Source organism: Syngnathus floridae, chromosome 7, assembly GCF_059516105.1.
Source record: "Syngnathus floridae isolate MCC-2025c chromosome 7, RoL_Sflo_1.0, whole genome shotgun sequence".
Classification (NCBI taxonomy): Eukaryota; Metazoa; Chordata; class Actinopteri; order Syngnathiformes; family Syngnathidae; genus Syngnathus; species Syngnathus floridae.
Genome location: NC_142419.1, coordinates 11,886,105 through 11,911,384, shown reverse-complemented (window position 1 = coordinate 11,911,384; position 25,280 = coordinate 11,886,105). Strand labels below are relative to the sequence as shown.

Sequence of the window (25,280 nt, the reverse complement as noted above, 5' to 3'; positions counted from 1 at the left end):
CCAAAGTGAAAACCTCCGCGGAGAAGAGGTCTCCCCCTGTGCTAAAGTGGCGCACCAAAAGGGCGGATTAGTGGGCCTGGAAGAGACCCTCCATGCTTTGAAGGGATTAAATTGGGTTTTTTTTTTTAGGGGGGGGGGGGCTTCTGGCTCCATGGTTGCTCTCTTTTTAGGGGACCATGCAGTTTAACTTGGAAACTGTTTAAATTCCACGGCAAACTCACCTTTGAACCCGTGATCAGACTGCATCACGGGCCCTAAAAACGCTGCGACTATCTATGCTTTCAAAAACAGGCAGAAATAATAAAATAATGAATACCTTGTTCGTATTTCTGGAAATTTCGCAATGATTCATTTTGACTGCAGGTGTAATCAAACATTTTGGAATCATTTAATGTAACGTATATTATTCGTTGCAGAGGATCTCGCAACGTGAGACGATTACGCCTTCGTTATTGTGTATATTTGACAATTGAAAAAAAAAACAATCATTTCAATTTTATTTCTGAATAGTGCAATTGGGTTGTGGTTTAGGGGTGTCGGGTGACCAAAACCTAATAACATCCGCGGTGCATTCACTTTTAGCTAATTGGATCATTTAAAAAAAAAAGAAAGAAAATGAAAAAATAAGTGTATTGTCAACTAATGGTCCTACAACAAATTAAAAATATATATCAATAGAATAATCTATTATAATAATAACCGAATAGTAATTGTAACACAAGCTGAGAAATAATAAATAAAACTGTAGTTGACGTTGACAGCACTTGAACACACGTATTACGTTTTTATTTTATAATACAAAAATGAGTCCAAATAACTGCTGCGTAATTATACAAAATTAATAAATAGTGAAGGCTTTATTCCTAATGTAGTCATTTTCTAAATACGTTACACTGGATGTGTTCATTTTCACCACACTTATACAGGTGTGTGCGTGCACGCGCGTGCACGCGTGCGTGCGTGCGTGATACTGGATATGACTTATCACATCTTATGACATCGAACAATAAACTTAAACCAATTTATGGGGCGTCAATGTGTTTACGGTGACTTGTTCGCTCGTCTCCACGGCCTTTCTCTCTCTCTCTCTCTCTCTCTCTCTCTCTCTCTCTCTCTCGCTCTCTTCCTTTCTCTCTCTCGCTCTCGACGTGTCAGTGTCGTCCATCCATCAAAGTGACGCGCAATCTCGTGACGCGTGCGTAAAAGTTATCGGAATCAAATCAAAGCTTTTAATCTCAACAATCACCGTCAAGTGGATGTTACTCGCCACGTAAAGACCCCCACCACCCCTCCGACGGTGCTGCAAGCTGTGGCCGAGGTGCGCCCCAAGGAAAAAGTTGAATAAATACGTATTTGTGTTTTGCACACAAGGCAAATTTAGAAATAGACAACAAACATTATCACGAGCAAAACAATGAGATCCAATGCAAGATAGGCTTCACGATGATGGTCATATTCAGTTTTGATTGGCAGTGAGAGAGGAATAAAATATATAATATGTTCATTATTGAAGGACTGGGAAGAGGTACAAATTAAGAGCTGTTTTTAATTCTGCTCGTACGAAAGATAATAATGTCCAGATTTGTCTGACACTAGATATTGTTTTAACAATACGGTTGCAGTTTGCAATCATGAACTACTACTTATATTTTGGTTGCCTCGTTTTGCAACAAGTCAAAAAATAAAGGAACCAGCTATCATTGCTGCGCCACAACAGTAATAATAAACAATACATAAGCTACATCTAATCGTCTTATTTGCGTCAATTAAACCGTAACTATTACCTTTTTGATTAAAGTCATCTTTTTCATACAATATGACACCTTAGTATTCATATTGTGACCCGGTCAATTGAAGATAAAATTAAATTGTCATTTGAGATTCAAGTGAACTAATTTCATACAAATAGAGGAGAGCTAACAATGTCATTTTCATAAAAGGAAGTAAAGTGATGTTGAGACCGCAATTAAGAGCTGTCCGTTAATGGGCGCAAAGTAAAGTCCAATGGCTTTTGATGGAGCTGCAGCTGCCCTGCGCTGAGTGGGCGGGGCCAGCATTGTCATGGAAACAAGACCACCGCCTTGCTATTGTGCGCCGCTCTGCCAACTTTATTATAAACAGGCAACGAGCGGCGGCGCTGTCAAACGCGGCGAGCGAGCGGCAGCAGAGACGGCAAGTATAGCGGGGGAGAGAGAACGCGCGCAACCGGTGACGGGATTTTATTCTAAGACGCACTGACATTTAGCGCCAACTTTGGGGAGACGTTGTGCGCGGATACCGGAGCGACCTTCCCCTCCATCCGTGACTCCCAGCGCCCCGGTGCCGCCACCGGCTGAGCTCCATGTATAAGATGGATTACTCCTACCTGAACTCCTACGACTCGTGCATGGCCGCCATGGAAGCGTCGGCCTACGCGGACTTCAGCTCGTGCAGCCAGGCCAGCTCGTTCCAGTACAACCCCATCCGGAGCGGACCCTTCTCCAACCCGGCCTGCACCCCGCTCAGCACGGCCAGCTGCACCCTGGGAGCCCTCAGGGAGCACCAGCCCACACCTTATTCGTCAGGTACACGCCGAGAAATGAAAACGGGAATTGTCCAAACTGCACAGACAAAATGTTAGATATACTGAGGCCTGTGCGCGATTCTATTTGTATGAACATTAAATGTAGTTATTGTAAAATTTAAAAAAAAATCCCCCCCAGCCCCCTATTTTTTTTTATTTTCCATATGAATGGAAATTGAATTGAAAAGGAAAAATGAATTAATTTGATTACCTCAAATTAATGGGCACATGATGAACCAATAATTAACCAAGTATTTTTGACCAGTAGGATAAAAATGTTTGACACTATAAATGCATTTCATACTATGGACAATATGTGCATATAGGCATATGCATTTAAAAAAAAAATCATTTTTGCATGTATATGTATTGCAGTGATATGCAGATTATAGATTATACCAAAAACCTATAGATTTCACATAAAAAAATAGGATTTGCTCTGATTTTCTTTTGAGTGTTGTATAGCTGTCTTTTTTTAATCTGCAATTTATTTTCCAAAATGTTGACTCTCAACAAATTATTTCTCCCCATCCTTTTCTAGTCCCTTACAAATTCTTCTCAGACCCCTCGGGCCTGAACGAGAAACGGAAGCAGAGGCGCATCCGGACCACATTTACCAGTTCCCAGTTGAAGGAGCTGGAGAGGGTCTTTGCCGAGACCCACTATCCGGACATTTATACCCGAGAGGAACTGGCTCTCAAGATAGATCTGACAGAAGCCAGAGTACAGGTGAGACGAGCGGTGGTCTTTCGAGATGTGGCGGTTCGGATTAGCCCTATTTGACCTCCATCTGAAGTAGTACCACTTTGTGTGTGTGTACGTGTGTGTGTGTGTGTGTGTGTGTACCAGGTGTGGTTTCAGAACAGGCGTGCCAAGTTCCGCAAGCAGGAGCGCGCCGCCAACGCCAAAGCCAACAGCTCCGGTGCAGGGGGCAACACGAGCAACTCCGGCTCCGGAGGGAAGAAAGGCGGCGAGACCAGATCCTCATCGGACGACGACGAGTCCAAAGAATCCACCTGCAGCCCCACGCCCGACAGCACGGCCTCTCTGCCAGGCTCGGCTAACGGCAACCTGGGCAGCCCCTCCAGCCTGAGCCCCAGCCCGGCTCCGGCCAACGGCGGCTATGTCAACGCCTCCGCCTCTCCGGTGCTGCAGGGGCTCAAGGCGGCTGGCTGGTCCAGCCTGGGGCCGTCCAACCCGGCCGTGGCCCAGCCCGCCGCCCAGACTCAGGAGATTCTGAAGGCCTGGCAGCCGGCGGACAGTATGACGGGGCCTTTTGCCGGAGTCCTGTCCTCCTTTCACAGAAAACCCAACGCTGGCATCAAGACGAACCTGTTCTGAAGCACAGATGGAGACACATTGAAGACAGATGTTCTTCCCTGACAGCCTGGACTCAAACGGCCGCCAATCTGACTCCAAACTCATCAAAATCCGCATTTCATTGAGGACACTTAAACACTCAATCTTGCCTTCCAACACATACACATGCACTACACATCAGAGCTCATGAGCATGTCGATCAGGTACGAACGAGCCCTAAGCAGAATTTCAAACATTGAGCAACTAACAACACACAGCTCCAGCGTAAAGAAGAGGAGCCCCTCAATCCAATTAGAAAGACCCTCGATTCATGGCTTCCTCCCTCCTTTACTGTAACAAGTCCGGGCCGTGACCTCCCTCTGTGACTCCTGGTGCTTTCAGGCCCATTCTGCCTTGCCTCACTAAACACTGGCCACTTTGTTCCCGAAGCAGAAAGGAGAACAACTTGAGGCCGCTTTGCATCGGCCACAGATTCCCGCCTAAGCTCGTCTTTCAAGTACTTACCACAAACCTGCGGGGTTTTTACTCGTTCGGGACGTTTGGGGTGATGACGTGTCACATATTTTTGCTCAATTTCAGCTGATGGGTCCATTTTTTTCTGAAAAGTGTAAAATTGGAAGGAGGGCAATATCATGTTGTCAGATGAGGCTCCTATTGTGTCTGTTATATATGACGTCTCCACCAGAAAAAAAAGAAAAAAAAAGAATCTGTTCATCTCCAGAGATTGCTTCATCTCTTTGTACTTGTTTGCAATCCCTTTCAGCTGTGATAGCTACTGAAAAAAATGTATTTATTAATTTTTTTAAATGTGTCACTAAGGAACTCTTGAATTTCTTGTGAAATTCCTCATAACTTTTTGTGAGTGTAAATCCTGTAATTAGTAATATAAAAAAAATAGGAATATAGAAGTTGGTTATTTTTTTTTCCTGACATTGCTTACCAGATTAATTTTACTGCAATGCATCTGTCTCAGAAATTCCAGTGAATGAGACCTTATAGCACTACTGATTATTCTAATAAATCACATTATGGAATCAAGACACAATGTGTTCAGTGACGTGTTTTTTGTATGCATGGTCTTAAGTGTTCATTACATTACCACGCCCTTTCTTTCCATGAGGCATGTTGTATGTATGAACATCCACAGCATCTCTTCAGTTTTTCTATTACACAAAAGAAGAAACTGAAGTAAGGAAACATGTTATGTTTTAATTGGAAAAAGAATATTATGCAGCTATCCAATTTTCATTAAATTAAAACAGTCAACAGCTAAGAACTAAGCAAAGAACAAGACATGACACGCGCGCGCGCACACACACGCACACACAGGGTAAGGTGAAATGTGACAAATGTTGATTTTTTTTTTTTTAAACAAAGATGTCTTATTCCCGATGTAGACATACAATTCAGTATATGAAACTCACCCGTTCACACAACGTAACGTGACATTTGAAGTATTCTTACAAGCCACAAGTTAACACGCCCCCCCCCCTAATTTAAACACTATAATGGCTTTTAAAACAGGAACTCGTTTAAGAACTAATAAAATGAACTTGGTCAGGTAACATAACTCGCATTGGTTGTATTTTTTTGAACGAATACTGCGAAGTGTTCAAAATTGATGGTGGCAGTATTCCGAGCTGATGATGTAGCAGCAGCACCATCTAGTGGTCATGACGAATACCACGTAATGAGAAAAAAAATCCTTTCTTTTATCAGTGACCTCTTTTAATGTGCAAATGACTGCATGCTCCTTATCTACTATAAAATACCTCGTTTGAAAAGCATTCTTAGGTGAATAGTTGTTTCTAACACTACAGTCAATTATTTTTTTCAACAGGTTAGTGAACTTGGCTTTCTTAACAAATTTGAGAAAAAATGATCTCTATTTCACATTAAATTGTGACATCATAAAGTCCATGAACCTTGAGTTGCACTGGTAGAGTAAATTGAGTGCGGACATGAGAAATGGAAACATCAACCAAGTGCGTTTGGGTGCACTGTGACTGAGCACAGAAACTTGAACCAACATGAAGTGAGAATCACAGACCACCGCTGAAGTTATCCGCACTTTGAGCTCATTCATTTATGATTTGCACCATATTCCCTTTACCCTCACACAAACAAACAATATTATAAATATGACGAGAAACTGAAATGGAAATCCCGACCACTGAAAAAGAGCGAGTTCAGTCCACGTGATTGAGAACCTTTCTGCATCATGCTAATGCAGCTACCACTTTGACTTTTTGTGGCTTGACATTTGCCCTAAGAGGGCTGGCTTCCTCCCACAAGTCTGCTAGGTTGCGACCATTGACGGGGAAATACCTGAGACTTGGCCCACTTTGTCATCAAAAGTGGTGGAGCCCATACAAGGCTTGAAATGTGACGCCGGTGCAAAAAGATTCCTCTCCAGTATCGTGTGATTTGTTTCCCATGACAGTAAGCTTTCCTTCTGTATTACCGTGGCATCCGATGACCTTTAAATAAGGCCGCGTGCGCAACAACCAGTTCAAGGGTGTTTGAAAGAGGATGTTGTCAGCAAGTCAAGAGCTAAAACGGAAGTGCACGCACTCTCAGAAGGCACACTGGACGTCAAATGGCACATTTGCATTCAGTTCGGCCGACGTTTGGCCTTGTGGGAAGGCAGCGTACGTTTCGATTGCTTTAGAAAGTTCTCAGAATCCTTAGCTACAGTTTCTGTTGCTGCCTGAGGCTCTCCAGCAGTATGCACTTGTGGGCGGGGTCAAGTACGCCTGCCTCCTCCAGGTCCTCCTCTGTGATGTCACTGCCAAATGATAAAACACAGACAATTATTTCCTTTTCACATTGTGCACTACAATAAACGAGCATGCGTGTCTGAATGGAGTATCTAAAAGCATGTACCTGAGAAACTCCAGGTCATCCCAGCCGTTGTGCAGGAGGCCCTGCTCGTATCTCTCAAGTCCCAGTCTTTGCAGCCACTCCCCTACTGAAGAGTCCCCCACAGACAAAGAAGAGCTGCTGCTACCCCAAAGTGCCTAAAAGATGCAAATGATTAATGAAATGAAAATGAATGCTTCTTCCAAACTGAGGACAATCACATGACCCCTATCCGAATTTGCTATTTGTAACAAGTTGGAATTGTGTCACTTGACTCGCGCAGTTTAAATCTGGCCTGAGTGAGGACAAAAGGACTGACAGCATTAGCAATACAGTTTGTTATTTCAGCAGCATTACGGTTCTCACCTCTTCGGGAAGATCCTCAGCAATACTTTCTGTGATTGCATTTCTGGGTGGGAAGGTGCGGCAGGGGTCCAGACCTAAACCCATGGCCTGCCCCCGAAGGGGAGGCGGTGCCGAGGGAGCGCGCGGAGGCTGCCCCGGAAACTCAGTTTCACTCAGTGTCTTTGCCATCTGCAGCACAGAACAAGACTGGTCGTCCAATGCCCCGCCGCCGATGGCCCCGCCGCTAACAGCGGCACCTCCTCGCCTGAAGTTTTCCTCGAGGGCCAGCGGAGCACCAGGACCAACCGCCGGGATCTTGACTTCAGCGAGATCCGGGTGAAGTGAGCGGGGCTTCAGGAAAGATGCCTCCACGGCCATCTCCATGGCTCCCTTCGGGAGGGGAGGGGGAGGGAAATCCGGAGGTGGGCGATTAAGTGTGCTCCCTATGGTGGTAGCTCCCCCTTGTGCCCCTCCGACACAAACGCCTCCATCGTCCTCTGAGGACCCCTCCTCATTGATAGCACGCACCGTGTGACCCGTCATGGGCCTGCGTGGGTGTGACGGGCCCGTGGGGGCACAAGGGGGTTTGGTCCGAGCTATAGCGATGGGAGGGGGACCTTTCATCGCTTGGGGAGCGGTGGGCGATGGGAGAAGCTCAGGTGACATAGCAGCGGCCGATTGATTGGGGACCCCTTCCAAAATATAGTAGGCAGGGTTGTTGTAGCTGTTCTTGCCGACAGACTGATCACCATCAGACGAATCTTGCTTAGGCCTGAATTCACAAAAGAGAACAGCTGCTTGATTAAACACTTGATTTAATTTTTTTTTTTTTTTTTTAAAATGACAATACATTTTTTAATGCATGTATTAAAGATCCACTATCTTAACATGATATTCGCGAGGGCATTTGTGGCATTAATTTCGGTCTCCAGCAGAGGGGAACCTGTGTCATAGGACAGATCCTTGTCCATTTTTAAGGTTGGACTGTAGTAGCGCTCATCATGCTCTCACCTCGCAGCAGTTTCCTCCCTGCTGCTCTTCTCGCCCTCTTCGTTGACCTTGCCCAGCTCTCCAAGTTGTTTACGAACAATAGGTGGCCTGCGGAACAGTAGAGTTATGCGAAACAAATTGTTAACAAACGTAAGGGCCGTTTAAAATAAAGTCCACACAACAGGAAGCTCAGAGAAAATGATAATACAGTACACCAAATGTTTTAAAGGGTTTTAAATGTCATCAACACCCACGACATTATAAATTATAAATATTATAAATATAATAACACACACGCTACAAAAACATTTTTATGTATGATGCTTGGTGTTTGAATTGTACTAACTTGACATATTCGTGCCCCACTCTCGACGACATGGTAGATTTCCCTTTGGGTACGCCCGTTTCATCTTTGTCCACACTGATCCATTCTGAAGTCAAATGGAACAGAGATCTCAACTTTCAGCATATTTTCAAATTTTACAGCAGCGAGCAAAAAAAGTTTGCGGCACTCGGATGGAGAAAGTATGTAAATCTGTAACTTTTTAAAATGATCCATTCACACGTGCAAATACCATAAAGCCTCTCCCTGGTTCCCATTCTTTCGGAAGGGACTCTGACCCTCATCGAGCCCCTGATGTTTCCCGTTTCCTCGCCGCGATGAGACAGGTAGGTATGGAACTGCTGTGCTGTGCTGCCAATCATCGACTTTAACGCTAACACGCACTCTCCTGGCGATGACACGAACACACAAGGGTGATCACAGCAATGAAATTCCAGGTCAAATCACACCACTTGCAAAAGAAACAAGCGACTATAACTTTATGGACTAAAGAGACACACGGCGTTTATACCATAAGATTCATATCCATCCAGGGATTTCACAGTGAGCAGCAGGTGTTGGTCCTGAAGGTATTCGATCTCCGACAGAAGAGGTTTGAGCGTCGTCAACTGCTTGTTGGACCAGCCCACGCGGAGGAAGTTAATGTTATCGCTACTCTGACTGTCGTTCTCGTAACTCTTCTTGAATTCTACGTTTGAGAGAGAGAGAGAGCCAGAGAAACGCAGGGCAGAAGGGGTCGGGGAGAGGCGACAAAGGGAAGGGAAGGGAACAAGAAGTTGGGTGACGTTTCTTTGGACTTTAATACAAAAGTGCAATGAGAGTGGGCAGGCGGAGGTGGGAGCAACATAATGTAAAGGTATACTGACTGCCTGGAATTGGGGAGGGAGGTAAAAAGACACGGAAAAGAAGAAAGAGATGAAGTTCTATTATAACCTCGAGGTAGGAAATCGACAATCTTGTGGCAGGTGAAGTTGACTTAGTTTGTTAGTTTGTGGGAGTTGGCTGTCAGTCTGAATGCAAGTGAGGAACAGATTGCTTTGTCTCACCTTCCAAACACGTGGAGTAGAATTCGATGAAGAACTTGGTTCTGCTAGCAGTCTTCACAATGGCCTCGATGCTCTCAAATTCAATGTAAGCCTGTTCGGAAGATTTAGGCAGCCCTAGACAACAAAAATAACGAACAAATGGATGCCGCGGTCGTTTAGTTGCTTAACTGTTTTTTTCCTGCTTTATTTCAACTATACTCAGATGAGTGCTTTATATTATTTGGTAAAATTCCAGTTTGAAAAGAAAAAAAAATTGTTACAGAACACAAGAATGTCGCTCTTGTCAAACCCCACAAACAAATTGACTACAAGATCTGGACTCCACATCTAGGACAGTTTACTAGTTGATGATAGTATTTATGATATCTCTTCCATTTATACCTTTCTTGGAGACAAACTGCGAGGTGACCCCCACCTCAAATGTACCAAACACTGGGGAGTGGTCACTGGTCACAATATCATCGGTGCACCCTAAAAAGAGTATAAAATGATAAAAGTATTGGTAGGTAGATTTTAAAGAAAGTCAAAAAAAACAAAAACAAAATGAGATATTATGAACTGTTTTACCGTAGGAATTGCAAACAATGTGTGTTTCTGGGTAAGACTTCCACAAGATCCTGTCACACCACGATGGAACATTCGTCCTCATCTGACAGCACAGGAGAACAAACCACAACATTATCAAAGCGGCTTGCAATGAAAACCACAAATGAACAAAAGCTGCCAGGCATATGAGTGACGTTTTGTGTATGAATTTCTAAACACACCCCAGTGGCTTTCTGTTTCTGCCAAACATACGTGTCCCTGGATCCACGCTCGTATCGGTAGGTAGGCGGGAATGAGATCTCTTCTTCTGCTGTAAAATGACATTCATAACATTTATGTAAAACGTGTATATTAATTATTCACTTCATTGAAATCAAATATTCATGTAATGTATCTTGAATTAGCCCTTTGGTTGTTTTTATTTTCTATTCGACACTCGTCCTCGCATAATCAAATGAGGAGAAGCTGTATAGAAAATGTTTTTGAGAAATGTCCCCAAGCAGATATTCTATTTGAAAGCTGGAAAGTGAGTTATACCAACCGAAGCGTAAAAACACTTTGTTTTTCTCTCGTTCGAGGTTTAGCTGGTCCACCTTAAGCAGTGGATCAAATTCCTTCCTGTTAATGTAGTTAAGAATCTCCTGTGAATATAGAAACGCTAATAATTAATAAGTGACTTCACAGGCACTCGGCATGATGTGTGCCTTTACGGGTCCTGCTTCACCTGTATGTCCATGTCCAGCCTATAGTTGAGATCTCCAAGCCAGAAGAGATGCGTGAAGCGCAGTGAAATGTCAAAGGAACTCAGCTGTTTGTCTCCAAGTGAAAGCAGGCGCAAAATGTCCAGATAGTTTTGGTTCCTCCTGCAAGAGTCAGTAGACCAGTGTTTCTCAACCGTTATTGAGGCAAGGCGCATATTTCACATTGGAATATTTGTTTACGCCACAACACTTGGCTAAACAAAAAGTGGTTACACAGGTTAATTATGTATCTGCACTTATTTAGTGGAGGAGCATTTGATTGTTTTGCCTGTCACTATGGTTGGTAGAGAGAAATGAACAATATATATATAAGATTACGTAAACATTTAAGTGTGGGAACAGTACCTTGCAATCTTCTCGTTCCCTGAAGTCAAGTGACAGTTCACAAAACCAAAAGATGTTCCGTTGAACATGAAAGAAACACCCACAGCGCCTTTGTTACCTAGAAACACATATAGTAGACCGAACATTAACAAAACACTGAACAATTAAACCGCACAGAGGAAATTGCATTTCAGCAAGCTGTATATCAAATAGTCTTGGATCTCATTTTAGGAAAAATTTACACAAATTGTACTTGACAAAATTTGGCATAGCTTTACATGGAGTAGTTGTGAACCTCAATTATGTACTTATAAGACTGCACTATATAATTTCTGTTCTATCTTTAAACCGTGTTCAAGAACATACAATGTTTTAAACTTTAACCAGTGTGAAATGCAAAAAAAACAAAGATGAAGACTGTACCACGTTATTAAGAACGAAGTGGTTCCCTACGGTTCCAACTTCATGGTATCAAATGTTTAATAGTTATCTGGCTCTTCATGTGCCCTGTAATTGACTGGCAATCAGTCTGATTTATTGTTCTTCCTTTACCAACAGTCAGCTGGGATAAGCTTTAGCTCGCTGTTACCCGAACAGGAACAACAGTTTGGAAATGCGCTTGTAGTATTGAAGTTACCGAGTGTATTGGCGATGCCAGTCTTGACACTGGACATTCCAACATGGCTGATGCGGTTCTCATGTTCTGGCTTCACCAGCACAGCAAGCTTGATGTTCCACAGAGTCTGTACCGCTATCTAAAAGCAAGTCAAATAAAAGCTAGTTAGGAAACAGTGTCTTTGTTTACCTATGTTTACTAATTATAAAATCAAATAAATAAACAGGAAGCACATGTGGTTCGTGCCTCACGGTCAAAAGGTTCCAGATTTAAATCTCATTTTTGGACTTTCTCTGTTGTGTTTGCATATTCTTCCTGCTGTTATGTGGATTTTCTCCAGGTGCTTCCCTCCCACGTTCCAAAATATGCTCGCTCGGCTAACTGAGGAGTCGTCCGTGTGTGAGTGTGAATTGATGTTTGTGTCCTGTGACAGACTGGCTAACAATCCTTTCGAGAAAAAAAAAAAAATACAAGGATGACGACAACAAGCTTTCCTCACCGGTTTATAATCCAGTTCTGTTTGTTCTTTCAACATGGCCCGTAACGACTCAACCCACTCCCGGTCACACACAGAGTTTTCTTGCGTGCCAAATGCATACAGGTCATGTGGAATAGTGACAGTCATCTCGTCAAGAGTCTTTCCGAGTCCTCGACACAAAACCCAGGAGGCGACTGATTTGGGAGCAGGAACCGAGCCTGACAACAAACGGTGGAAGAGTAATTAAGTATTTGATGATAATTTACAACTCAGATGATTAGACACAATTTATGCAGTATAGGAAAAATACAGTGTTACAGTTATTGTTGCCAATACTTTCCACAGAAATATTAGTCAGGAAGTGTGGTTATAAGTTAAGAGGAAATAGAATCCCTGAAAAAATGTCTCACCCATGTTCCAGGTGCCGATGAAGACAGATATCATGTCAGGCTCATCCTGGTTGGAATGTTTGTTTTTCATCAGCTGTAGCAGCTGGCAAAAGGCCTCCCGCTTCTAAAACACACACAAGCACACATGCGCTTAAAAAACAACCTTAAGTTGTAACATTGTGAGTAATTGATCATGTCTACAGTATAAAATATAAGTTCCTTTTTTAAGAATGCCTTACGACAGTGTGAATCTATTGTCTGTGCCATTTCTGTGTTCATGTCAAGATTATAATGTGCAGGTGTTTAGTCTTGGCACTGAGTCCATATATGTGTGTGCATGCAGAGACCTTGGCACTCGCAAATATGAAGTCTTTCCTCTGGCTCTTGTCCTTTTCCTTCTCAAAAACAATGCCCAGCTTATTCTGCACCCGCTGAGACTTGATCAGCTGACGGACTGAGAGGTCAACAGACAAGAGTGATGGGACGGGAGGAAAAGGCAAAGAGAGAAATGGAAAGAGAAGATCAAATAAAATGCTCAAGTGTCAAAGTACTGTTTGCGGTATCTGTTTTCCGTCATCGTCACTTTGATTTGTTTCGCTTACTTTTGTCATGCGTGAATGTAGTCCAGTCTTCCTGGCTGTCCTTCACCTTCTTCATCACAACCAGTCTCCCTCCTTCCACGTCTACAGACAGAGTGTACTTCTGACTCTTCCCTATCTTGGTCAGCTCTGCCAGGTAGACATCCAGTTTGACCTGTGAGGCGTGACAGAAATATTTAAATACATTTGTTGACAAGTTAAGGAGAAACTATGGCTACTTTCATAACCAGGGATACAAAGTAATCAGATACAACAGCACTCTCAACTGCGAAGGAATAATATCGTATGAAGATCCACACGATTACATAAAATATCGCCGACGTCCTTATTGAACATTAGTGTCAGATGAAAGCTCACAGAATCCTGTTCATTTGAGACTTCGGAAGTTACTCCAAATGTTTCGTTTTAAATCACAGTCATTGCACTGAATATTTTTAAACCTGTTTATTTTCAGTGGGCTTTTAAAACCTTGGCTGTTGCCTGTTGCTGTCCCAGAGGGTGAATCAGATGCCACATGTTGAACCCTCTGTGACGAAAATATCTCTATTCCTGTGCAAACAGGAAGCTGTTGAAAAGAGTTCACCACAGAGAATGCCAAATTGGCTGAAAGCTAAGTATTGCAAATAAGACATCCCCATTTATCACATTACCATTTTCACAAGACCCCTCGGTAGTTTCTTCTTTTTTTTTTTAACCCAACAAAACTTTGCACTGGTGTTGGTACAAATTTAGGGCATACACTTAAGAACTCAAAATTGTGCCTCATTTCTGGGTAAATGTGAGAACAAAAGTGCCAAATATCATTGGGTGTGTGAAAACCACGGACGATGCTACGGGAAAAGCATTACAAACATCCCTTTGGTCTCCCATGACTCGTCTGGGAAACACTTCCGAAAGCATGATGAGCAATCCATGACTTCACAGTCTGCTCAGAGTTCAAGCCTGCAATGCCTCATGAAATCAGGATTTGCAGCAGAAATGTCCTCTCCATAGGACATTGAGTATACTTTCATGTTAAAACAATCACAGTGGGAATAATATTCCCCTGGGGCTTGAAGAAAAAAAAAAAAAAAAAAAGGTGGCGCAATGGATTCGTACCTCGAATAGTTGCACTGGGATGGCTTTGCTGTGACGCATGGAGAGAGGAGGAGGGGCGCATAAGGTGGACAAACTCATGTCCTGAAGAGCTTTCAGAGCCTGAGAGGAGCATTATAAGATAAATACATACTGTAAGTATGTGGACCAAAAAGATAAACCCGAGAGCGCACACACAAGCATTGCATTGTTCTGGGGTACAATGTTGGATTCAACAAGGAAACTGTTAGCCATTTCCTGGATGTGACCTAATAGAGAAGGTGGAGCATCACTTGGGTTGAGACATGTAGCTTGCTCGATCGCACTCGGTTGGTTTCCTTCCCTGTCCCATGTAAAGGCCGGCGTAAAATATTTGGCTCCAGTAAGGAAGGCACAAATGTGAAGGATTCAAGCCCAACCACTAAACGCATGATGGTTACCTTCTTCTCTATGGATGACAAGAGGTCTTTGAGAATTGCCAGCTTGGTCACAAGGTTCTCCAACTCCTGGTCTCCACCCTGATTGACCGACTGCAAGATATAAAAAATGCAATCGTGCGTTTCCAAGGATGATGAAATTTGAACGGAGCCAAAAGTCTTCAATAGTCTAAACACTATGGTTAAGTGTTTCATCGGGGTGCATTGTTTTAATAACAGTATTTCTTGCACTGGGCAAATCTGTGATTAATATATAAAGAAATGCAGTTCGACATTGAAAGGTACAGAGGACGTACTTGTTGAATCATCTTGGAGACCATGAAGGCACTCTGCTGATCGAAGACTTTTGACAGGATCTCAAGACCAGACAGGACCTTATCCACTTCCCTTTTCATGTGAGGAGAAAGGGGGTTTCACAGGTCACTTGTGCTTCAGCATACGGTAAACACTAACTTTTGCAGCAACAATGAGAAAAGTATGAAAGCATTTCCGTACATCCTACATCTTTTTAACCCGTCCACCACAAACTCCCCCATGAGCGTGTGACGGAATATCTCTCTCACCCATTGAGACGCTTGCAAGAGGCCACAAGTGTTTTGTTGAGATGAGGCAATGAGCAGGCTCCCTGTTTGACAGCCTCAAGGTCTAAAGCGTAGCTGCCCTTCAGATACTCATGGGAGATGGTGGTCAGGCCATTCGCTGTTGGGGCACTGAAACATGACAAATTATTTCTTAAACATATTTGAAAAACACCAACACTATTACCAGAGATTTTTCCAATGCAAAGGGCTCTCTCACATCAAAATTACCATTCAAGAACAGTACAAAACTTCTGGACTAGAAACATTACGTTTGAGAAATATGAGGCCTACTACATATTTGCAGTTTGGCATCCAAAGAAATTTCATAACAAATAGATTAGAGCAGCTTTTCATGACAGCTACACTCATCTGTTATCTAGGTGCCTTTCGACGGGATGTGGCTTGCCTTATTAAGCAGAGAAGGGAGGGAGGGCTGCGTCTGTGTGCGTGTGTGTGTGTGTGTGTGTGTGTGTGTGTGTGTGTTTGTGTGTGCGCCTGTGTGTGCAGGGTGCAACTGAGCAACTGCACGTGTATTGCAGGAAGGCACACATAGCACAAAATAAAATCAAGACAGTGTTTGTGATTTAGTGGTGCACTTTGTACCTGTCGGTGGGCGTGTCTGAACTTGGAGGAGTAGATGTGGAGGCTGAGCGAGGGGGGAGGGGTGGCTTCTCATCCTCACCATCTAACATTCACGGAGGAGATGTTTAACCAGAAAGCATGACAACACAGGCAGCACCACTGGGCTTCTATTTGCAGAAGTACCTGAATAGTCACGGTCATCGGGGATGGCGGTTTCCTCTTGGTCAACAGCGTAAAGCAGAGTGGTCACCAGACCCTGACTGGGCTGCAGGTACAGCGACACAAGCTCTGGTAATGTTTTAAACCTCTTGGGCTGCACGCCCTGTGACGTCTGGGAGGAAGACAAACGGAAGGATATACCAAAAGACACAGGAAAAGAGGAAGTGTTATTTTTATAATGCAGACATGGAACCAACTTTGCTACAAATAGTCTGGTCATGGTCTGGTGGCCCAAATAATTCAGTAATTCATGCCGCATAAGCAAATATGACCAGCAGTCTAAATATAGTAGTTGAAATCCGGAGGAGGTGTTTTGGCACATTGCACACAGATTCCATTGAAGCTAGCCAGATGAATCTTTGAGGTGGCAAAAAACACTAAGTGTTGGACGTCACAGTTAAAGCAGCAAAGTGTGTCTGCAATGTGGGAGAGCGCCATGGTGGCGTGTGCCTGTGAGGCATGTGGGTGGCATGTGGCGATGGTGTGGACTGCACAGCTGTTGAACGACACACAAAGAGACTGCTGTTGGCACCGTGTGTGTGTGTGTGTGTGTGTGTGTGTCAATGAGGGAGCCCAGAGCCAAGCAAAGCATCTCTGCCTGCCTACCAGCTGCTACTGAAGCAAATACGTTTTTTTTTTCTCTTGAGTCCACATGTTGAACTTTTTAAGGACCGAGTGTGTGTGTGTGTGTACTGTACGTGGTTGTGCATGAGTGTGTCTTCTCTGCACCTGCACAGCCAAAAATCCTTCTTCATCTGGGAGGATTCTGTATGTGTGGACATGCTTCTGAAACCTGCACACAAGATTAGAGAGAACTACAAATGAAACCAAAAAAGTGGAAAAACAATCATTTCCTGTGCAGTATATATCAGCGAGTTGGGCCGTGCGTGTGTGTGTGTGTGTGTGCGTGTGTGTTCTAGAATGGGGGAGGAGGAGTCTGGAAAAGTTGAACCTGTTGCTGTCGATTAAATAGAGAGCAGTCTTCATCCTTATAGTGGCATGATACAGTGGACCATTTTCTACACACAGACCATTGAGGCATAAACACAGTCAATAGTGGAATAAAATGCTTTTTAAAAAAAGTTGCTTTTGTCATTTCAACAACATCAACGCAATCTGCCGTTCTGATTACTAAAATACTTTTAACTAGTTGTCCATCAATGTTGTGACATTGGGATTGCAGCGCCATGGCTGTGTGCCTGCAGCTACGAGCTGAACATCGATGGTTTTCATGTCTGTGCTCAGAGTCTGCTCAGTGGACCGGACATAATATTCAATTTACCAAGCAAACCTTGCGGGTTGTGTACACTGGCCGTGTGCCTCACAGTTGTGTGTTGACGTATGTGTGTCAAATACTTTAAACAGTCTGTTGTATATTTGTGCATTTCTGTTTACAGTGTGTTTGGACGTGAACAGAAGCAACATACGCAGTCTCAATCGTTCTCAAATCTGAGCAGATGATGGAAAAAATATCCAAATGTTACTCAACAACACAGGGAATCTTGTAAGCATAAATCATTTAGAATCACAATGGTATCAGATCCATTTGGAACTTTAGTGTGTCTGTCATCCTGTTGAAGGGTGACAAGATTCTCCAAGTGTTGTTTCAAGGGGGAGGGGAAGGAGAAAAAGACAAACTTTACAGATAAAATTCCAGAGCGTATGCTCTATGCAAGCATGTGTGTGTCTGTGTACTTGTGGTGATAACAACAGAGTATGTTGACAGTAAAAACCCAATCACTTAGCCTTGCCAAAAAATATACAAACCCTTACCGTCAGAGCTCAAGTTAATTGGAGTGGGAACGTTTATGAAAAATTGAGTGCCTAATCAAGTTTCAAAACAATGGCCATCCAGAAAGATTCCCAACCTCAAACTGAGATATATTTAGAGCACACAATTACAATTATGTTGTAAATTGTTATCACCTATGCACAGAAAGACAAGTCCGAAATGCAACATGTTTAGACGCGCTACATGGTTACCAAGACAGGAATTTCCAATTTGGTTGGAGCCGTCTCAAATGACAAAGGAAATCACACACTGCCTTTTTATAAGATCAAGAAAACTGAAGAACCACAAAGAGATCTAGGGGTAAGGTTGGTGCTAATGGAGGGGAGGGGGGGGGGGGGGGGGGGGCATTCCCCAAAATGTAGGAGTGAGACTCACTCACCCCTTTGTTGAGAACACGATAAAAGATGACTCACAGGAATTGGTCACCATCCTGGTCACCAAAGCAATCGCTCACCTTGGACTATGAACTCTTGACGAAACACGATACGGTATAAGAAATGTCAGGAGGGGTTACTTTAAAACGTACTCCAATAGTTACTACAGTGGTTAATTGTTTCAAATTGTAAAGTGCAATTATATTATATAAATGAAATTAAGAAACTGAACTTAACACATTGAAAACTCAATCATATTCAATCATCTTGAGTGGTGTTTTCCTGAAAGAAAAAGTTAGTCGAAATGGAGAGCGACTTGATGAAGCAGATGTGACATGCAAACTTCTGAAGACTAATTGGCTGGAGAGCAGTGTGAAAGTAGACTCTTCAAATTCTCCAAGACAAACACTCTTCCCTTCAGTGTACCGGCACACATTAGCATAATGGAAACATAGATGGGTCCAAAGCCCACATGAAGGAAGTACATGGCTGTGTATGAGTCACCACAGGGCAAGCATGCTTGTATCTACTATGCGTACAGTATACAGACAATAATAGAGTTCCAATTTGTTGCTAGGTTGAGGTAGGCCCTTCTTTGGTCAAGCATGACTGTGCCTCAGAGCCATAAAGGTACGCTTGGCTGGGTATGACAGAATGTGACTTCTGACCTCAATCCCATTAAACACTATAAATTATTCTGGGGGAATTTGACAAAAACTCACACACAGAGGAAAAGCAGAGTTGTCAGATGCTTGAGTTTGTTTACTGACAGTTCTGATAGCTGGAACGGCATACTGAAATTGAAACTTCTTTCAATAGGATTTTTTTTAATTTGATTTGGACAGTGACATTCATTTTGCTATGTAAAGTTTAAACAAGCCGTGCCGAAACTCGATATTCGCTGCTCGTTCCATAGTCATGAGTTGTGTTTGCTACACGACAGTGTTTCAAAATGCGTCACGTGATGCAATTCGGCTGTTGTCGCCTGTGCAAGAAACTGCCCATCCAAACTGAGGTGCATGCCTAAAATCAGCATGGAGTAAATGATCAGACAGAGGATGCAGGTCAAGTCAATGACACAGCACTATGTCACATGACACGCTTTTCAATGCCCGCTGGTAGTCTTGAATGAGTGTGTGGGGGCAATAACGTAGTCATGTGACTTACCTTGTAGTTTTTAGACATGGTATGGTACATTTGAAAGGGAAATGAAACATCACTGGCAGTTGTGAAGTTTGTCTAGATGTGACGATATGTAATCTTTTCATGTTTGTTGTCTTACGAAAGGGAGTAGTGGATAGATGTTATTTGAATGGAAGATTTGTTTCATCATTTATTTCTGCCATGAGGACTGGGCTATAATGTACATCCTTCCTGCCAGCCAGCACTGCATTAAAACACTTTTTTTTCTTTTAACCACGGCTATACAGTTTAATAGCAATGTTGAGCACCCACACACTGAGCCGGGCGCCCTGTAAAAGAAAATGACGCTGCAGGCTACCACATCTAGAAGTAGTGAATGTTATGCTGGAGTTTACGTGCCTGTCTCTCCCTTGCTGCCTGTGTCCTCTAAGTTTAAATTGCAAGAATGTACAACCAGTAACAAGACATTAAGATCAAGCAAAAAGAGAAACAAAATAAAAATCACCAAACTTTAAGACAGTGAAGGCATCACGCCTGAATGTATTTGTTCACATTCAAGCAGTGCCAAATGAAACCAAAAAAGCAAGTTGGGGCAGAAAACCAGAGTAAACACGACAAGGAGTATTGTTTGTAAACTATAATGAGTTTTGTATTTTTGGAACGATTAAAAGGTACTTACAGAACACACAAAGCATAAGCCCCGTTGACACTCTCGCTGTCCCGTACTAGGAAGCTGCCGTCTCTCCCGGCGCGAGCCAGCAGCTCCTCGGCCGCAGCTCGACTGAGGTCCCGGTGATACCACATCGGCGGTACGGGCCCGAGTGGAGAAAGCCCGCTGCAGCCACCTCCTCCACCACCTCCGGCCATGGCCACAGCCCCTCTAACCGGCGTCAACTACTTCCCAACTTGCACGAAAACCTCCCAGCCTGCCTCCGGTCACGGTGGGGGGGGAGTAGAGTTGTGGACCGACGAAAGTGTCGAAGACGTCGGCCCAAACTAAGTACGGCGGACACAAGTTTCCAAAGCGGGGAGTGAAGTTGTTTGCTGTGTTTCGTCTCGGTTCCTGAAAGGCTCGGCGGTCGCCACCCTCCTCACTACCACGGAAATCTGGCTATGTAAATCCACATTGGAAAACGGGGAACAGCGGTGGTGGACACAGCCTACGTACACACACTGTAGCCTCCAACTGTAAACACATAAAAGTCTGGAGGAGACTTTCACAGTAAAAGCTAAAATTGACCGATCACTTTGCAGCTATTTTATTGTTGTAAGCACCTTTCGCATTTTGTTAAAAACATTAGTTTTTAATTTTTTACTTTCTCGAATGCGACTTTGCAGTGATCCCTTGCTACTTCGCGTTTCGTTTATCGCGGCTTCACTACATCGCGGATTTTTTTTTTCAAATTAAAAAAAACATTTAAAAGTCAAAATAAAACTTTTAAATTGAGGAGACATGTGTCTAACCTTTAGGACAATGTAGTATTGCTCCAAATGTTCGTTTACATTCCTTTAGAAGTCCATTTTTGCATGTTAGCACGATCGCGAATTACCATCTTTCCGCTAACTCGTTAGCCTGACCAGTACTTCTTGTTGGTGACTGTACTTTGCGGATTTCACCTATTGCGGGTGGTTTTTGGAACCAATTATCTGCGATAAACGAGGGATTACTGTACTGTCATTCTTTAGGTCTTCGCACAGTGAAGCAAATTAAATCCACATTTATGAACAAATTAAATGTCTCTTAGTGATTAGAATATTTTGTTCCCAAAGCTGCTCTCTGCATCCGTCTAGTTCACAAATGATGGTCATGTGCTTCCTCCTTCTCCACATAGGTTTTGTGGTGTGACCTGCACAGCAAAGCCATGCGCTGTTTGATCATCAGCTTGTCCTGCATCCAGCACTGAGAAAATCAACTTTATGTGTTAATACTCTCCGATCCTGTTATGCAATCTTTTCCTTTTTTCAGAACATACACACACACACACACACACACACTAGAGGGCAGAGTGTCACAACTGAAGACTTCTGTGGTAAGTCCTTGAAAATGTATTTTGACTGTAACTCTAGCGGTCAACAACAATGTAAACTTCCGATTTGACTATTCACAAATAAGTCATATTTGCATGTTCCATTTGCTTAGATACACACCTGTTTGCTAGATGCATTGTAAAGCGGCATTGTTCATGGGAGTGCAGAGAGCATCTGAGGCAGACAATTGATTGTATTATTTTTGCTTTCTTTTTGGGGCAATTTAATGATAAAGGCCTACCCAATGACAGAGGAGAAAAATGGGGAAGATATTAATTGTCAATTGCACACAAAGTTGGAATAATGTCTGTCTTGTCCTGTTAAGTTTCAAGAAACTATGAGTTCATTCCACATGGTGAAATGAGACACAAAACCTCAGTTCAAACCATCATCATGTGCGACATCATGCAGGGAATGAGCAAATCTCACGAGACTTCTATTCAGTGAGCATGACTGTGAATGTGTCTCTTGAGTTTTCATGGGTTGTGAAGCTACCACAGAATGGTACCAGTGATGGCAAAGAGGAAATATATACGATGACAATGTTAAACCAGAGTTCCCACTTCACATTCCAACCACTAGTGCAGCACTGCCCAACTTATTGCTCCTGTCCGAGCTGCTTAAATGTTAACTTTTTATGTATAAAGGCTGGCCTCATTTTTACAAGTTTGTCAGGGCCATCTTTGAATCGTCAGATAGTATAACTTTAAACTGAGTCATACTTTGACATTCAGACGATTTATCGTGCAGGACCTTGACTTTGTCCCGCTTACAGTTACTAGCACGTACAGTATGTTAAGATAAAATTGTCTGGATGTGATCATTTTGGTTTGTAATGTTGTCGTTTTTAGATAACGGACTGAGTCAAATGTCATGAAGCAATTTCTGTCTAAAATATCAATGCCAATTTTGCAAAATACGCAACATGTATCGGCTCTCATTTATTTAAACAATGAAATGTTTGCTCTCTGATAATGCTTTTGGATTAGACTCACTGAATGTCAGTGTTAACAGACAATTATTGTTTTATACTTTTAGCCTAGTAGTAGTTTCAGTAAATGTATGGCTAGTATTTTGCTACTGTTATGTATTTTTAGCTTTTCTAATTAGGGTGACACCATCTGTTTCTAGGGGCTGCAGATGAAAAATAGCCTTCTTGCTAATTCTGGCATATTTACAGAAATCTTATTAATTTTAACTGTTGCTGGTATGAAATAAAAGAAAGAAAACTGTCTGAAATGTCATCACTTTCATCTCATTAATGAAAAGAGCTACTTATGCTGTAGCTTGAATTGCACAGAAGAAAAAAAACTCACTAAGTTTTTCTGATTTGTGGATTTATTTTTACTGACTAAACCACACGTAATGACCCAGGAAAAAAAATAGAGCAGACTCTTCATGTCAACTGTCTAGATTAAGAACCAAGAGGTACAGGCAAGTAAATGGGTACATTCCGATTTAGCTCAATGCAGAAAGAGATGATATAGCCAGGAGTAGCAGTGATGCGAGTGAAAAATGACCAGGTTGCTGAGCATTGTTGAGGTAATACTCAGCTACCTTTTTGTTTGGGTTTGGCCCAGTGAACCAGAGCTGCATGCACCGCTCTGATGTTTTGGACAGTGTGGTATAAAGGTAGGACTGAGACCAGATTTGTTCACACATGGATTTAGGCGTTGGGTAGACATCAGTCCACTTTCTGCACTTGCTGCCTTCAGGGCATTGGTTAACACCTGTAATACAAAAAGATGATTATTCATTTTTACTTGGTCATATTAAACACAATATGAGGATAAGCGCCTTGGAAAACGGATGGACAGATATTTCAGAACAAAACAAGTATCTTTGAGCATTCATGTCCAAGAGTACGACAGAGAAAAAGTCACATTTTTGATGAGAACACACCTGTGCTCCAGTCCCATCCTTTGTGCCAGTCCGTCTTACATGTCATATCATTTTTGCAGTCTTCCCACCAATCATGGCAGTCCTCCATACACAGAGGAACATTCAAGATTCTCTCCCTGCGCCACTCCTGATCCACCTGCACAAAGTATGAGTAACTCATAATTAACAAGATGATGCATTGTGACACAATAGCATCACAAATATTAAAATATTAATTTTGACAAACTTTCTACTTCCTGTATGCCCTCCATCTAGTCTCTCAATGTGGATTATACTGACACAAGAACAGCAGTACCCACCGGTTGTATCCAGGGCCCCAAGTGTGGTGAGCATTCATAGAAGCAAGTGTCTTGGATGAAATGCTTCTTGCATTTGGGGCTCATCGAACCACAGTGGTTCCAGTTGAAGTTGTACAGGTACGAGTTATCTTCATGAGCTTCAGCACTGGTATTTGCTGTACAACATGCATTATCACGCCATGGCACACACTGAAAACACACAATAAGCACTTATTGCTATTTATAGTAATTGTAAATGACAACAAAAACTGAATGAGTCGTGCATCCATTGCACTTGTTTCCACCACCTGAAGGTAAAGTTTTCCCTCAGGGCCAGGTTTGACTTTGTGGTGTTTTGCATCAAGACATATGTTGAGTTTGTCTTGAGACAGCGAACCCCTGGAAAGGGCGAGCAGGAAGACCAGAACAATGGCTCTGCAACAGAAAGTCACTGGGATGACCAAACATAAATCATATTCTATAGCTCTATGTAAAAAGAGAGAGAAAGAGAAATGACAGCATGATTATTTGTTCCTCTGATTTTGCTATTAAGAGGAACATGTTTGAGTGAAATGAATGTTTTTATTTTACGTTTCAAATTACTCTTATAATTTCCTAATTCCATTTTTGGGGGTTCCTTTTAGAGCATGTAGTATTAACTGACGGTATTATATCTTGCTCTCCAACTGCTGCTTTTTTTTTCTTCACATTTTGTTTTCAGTGAGATAATCATTATAAATTCCAGTTGCTCACTATTTTGACAAAACAACAGAGGTTAGAGAAGAGGTCTCTTATTGCCACAACTTGTGAAATGCTACAAACATTAACACAAATTCAAACATGTCAAAACAAATTTATATTTGAGAGTTTGAACGTGACATAAGCACTAAAAGAACACATAGCAGGTAGTCTGTAGAAAATCCTTCCAATAATCTGATTAATTATATAAAAAAATATATTGATCACTTCTCAAATCACACTACTTAATGAATATATGCTCTTATTTACAGACAGTCGCAATTAAAAATAAAATAAATCAAACCAGGATGGGAAGGTACTTTTCAATGATGAATGAAATTGTTTACCTCATTGCGGTTGTCTGCAAATTGTTCGGAAGCTCAAGAAATCTCACACCCGACTAGCGGAGAAACTGGAAGGTGTGTGAGCGTCAGCAAAGATGACCTTTTAATATGAAGATGTCATAACATAAGTGTGTGTTCCTAAAGTCCAAAGTCTTCCCATTGGGGGTGTGTGTGAGTGATTGTAGAAAAGAAGACATGTGACTAGAATATGTTACGTCTACACGTGAGCTAGTTTAGTCTTATCTCAAGGTTAGTCCATTGCATACAGAGTAAATGTCTGGGTGACCTCAGAATTACAATAATAAATTTTCCTCTGAGCTACTTATCTGGAAATGTGTACGGAAGCAAGTTGTTTCCAATTTTGCTGAATTTTTGGGTGATGCCAAAACAATTTCCAGTGTTTTGGGATTTTATAGGCATTGAGTCTTTTCTCACCATAGACATTCACTATAGAGAAAAAACTACAACCAACCGCCACCAACATTCAAGTGCACATCAAAACCTACACCCACACCAAGATCTGAAAATCTAAAAGCAATTGCATGAATATTTGGGATTTCTTCGGACATCTCCATCACTACTATGAGGACAAAAATTGCTAAAACA

At 42.5% G+C, this 25,280-nt stretch overlaps 3 protein-coding genes and 1 long non-coding RNA gene across 4 annotated transcripts; 2 read left to right on the top strand and 2 right to left on the bottom strand.

The window, feature by feature from the left end:
• The first annotated feature begins 1,261 nt into the window (after positions 1–1,261).
• phox2a (paired like homeobox 2A) lies at positions 1,262–4,876 on the top strand. The gene is made up of 3 exons (XM_088381978.1): positions 1,262–2,564; positions 3,105–3,292; positions 3,413–4,876. Exons 1-3 carry the CDS (start codon positions 2,342–2,344, stop codon positions 3,902–3,904), a joined length of 903 nt encoding a protein of 300 aa, XP_088238104.1. The 5' UTR covers positions 1,262–2,341; the 3' UTR covers positions 3,905–4,876.
• Positions 4,877–5,072: 196 nt separating this feature from the next.
• On the bottom strand, positions 5,073–20,584 carry inppl1a (inositol polyphosphate phosphatase-like 1a). The gene is made up of 27 exons (XM_088381976.1): positions 20,064–20,584; positions 16,805–16,868; positions 16,040–16,187; positions 15,878–15,959; positions 15,257–15,403; positions 14,990–15,080; positions 14,697–14,786; positions 14,281–14,379; positions 13,186–13,336; positions 12,931–13,037; positions 12,605–12,707; positions 12,216–12,412; positions 11,738–11,855; positions 11,122–11,218; positions 10,740–10,878; positions 10,557–10,656; positions 10,237–10,325; positions 10,037–10,118; positions 9,851–9,940; positions 9,470–9,583; positions 8,935–9,111; positions 8,656–8,811; positions 8,427–8,511; positions 8,102–8,188; positions 7,112–7,862; positions 6,770–6,903; positions 5,073–6,671 (listed from the first exon to the last, which is right to left on the bottom strand). The coding sequence occupies exons 1-27, from the start codon at positions 20,249–20,251 to the stop codon at positions 6,575–6,577; spliced, it is 3,783 nt and encodes a 1,260-aa protein (XP_088238102.1). The 5' UTR covers positions 20,252–20,584; the 3' UTR covers positions 5,073–6,574.
• On the top strand, positions 15,994–23,927 carry LOC148395263 (uncharacterized). Its single transcript, XR_015859675.1, has 5 exons — positions 15,994–16,127; positions 20,114–20,651; positions 21,217–21,414; positions 23,374–23,459; positions 23,570–23,927. It is a non-coding gene; the product is annotated as an uncharacterized LOC148395263 (long non-coding RNA).
• On the bottom strand, positions 22,739–24,972 carry folr (folate receptor). The gene is made up of 5 exons (XM_088381984.1): positions 24,678–24,972; positions 23,901–24,027; positions 23,614–23,802; positions 23,315–23,450; positions 22,739–23,142 (listed from the first exon to the last, which is right to left on the bottom strand). Exons 1-5 carry the CDS (start codon positions 24,680–24,682, stop codon positions 22,871–22,873), a joined length of 729 nt encoding a protein of 242 aa, XP_088238110.1. The 5' UTR covers positions 24,683–24,972; the 3' UTR covers positions 22,739–22,870.
• Between the last annotated feature and the right edge of the window lie 308 nt (positions 24,973–25,280).

Coding starts and splice junctions, on each gene's coding strand:
- phox2a (XM_088381978.1), top strand. CDS start 2,342: ATGTATAAGATGGATTACTCCTACCTGAACTCCTACGACTCGTGCATG. Junction 2,565..3,104: donor GCCCACACCTTATTCGTCAG/GTACACGCCGAG, acceptor ATCCTTTTCTAG/TCCCTTACAAATTCTTCTCA. Junction 3,293..3,412: donor TGACAGAAGCCAGAGTACAG/GTGAGACGAGCG, acceptor TGTGTGTACCAG/GTGTGGTTTCAGAACAGGCG.
- folr (XM_088381984.1), bottom strand. Junction 23,803..23,900: donor AGGGAAAACTTTACCTTCAG/GTGGTGGAAACA, acceptor GTGTGTTTTCAG/TGTGTGCCATGGCGTGATAA. Junction 23,143..23,314: donor AGGATGGGACTGGAGCACAG/GTGTGTTCTCAT, acceptor TTTGTATTACAG/GTGTTAACCAATGCCCTGAA.
- inppl1a (XM_088381976.1), bottom strand. CDS start 20,251: ATGGCCGGAGGTGGTGGAGGAGGTGGCTGCAGCGGGCTTTCTCCACTC. Junction 15,960..16,039: donor CGATGACCGTGACTATTCAG/GTACTTCTGCAA, acceptor CGTGAATGTTAG/ATGGTGAGGATGAGAAGCCA. Junction 15,081..15,256: donor TCTTGCAAGCGTCTCAATGG/GTGAGAGAGATA, acceptor TCACATGAAAAG/GGAAGTGGATAAGGTCCTGT.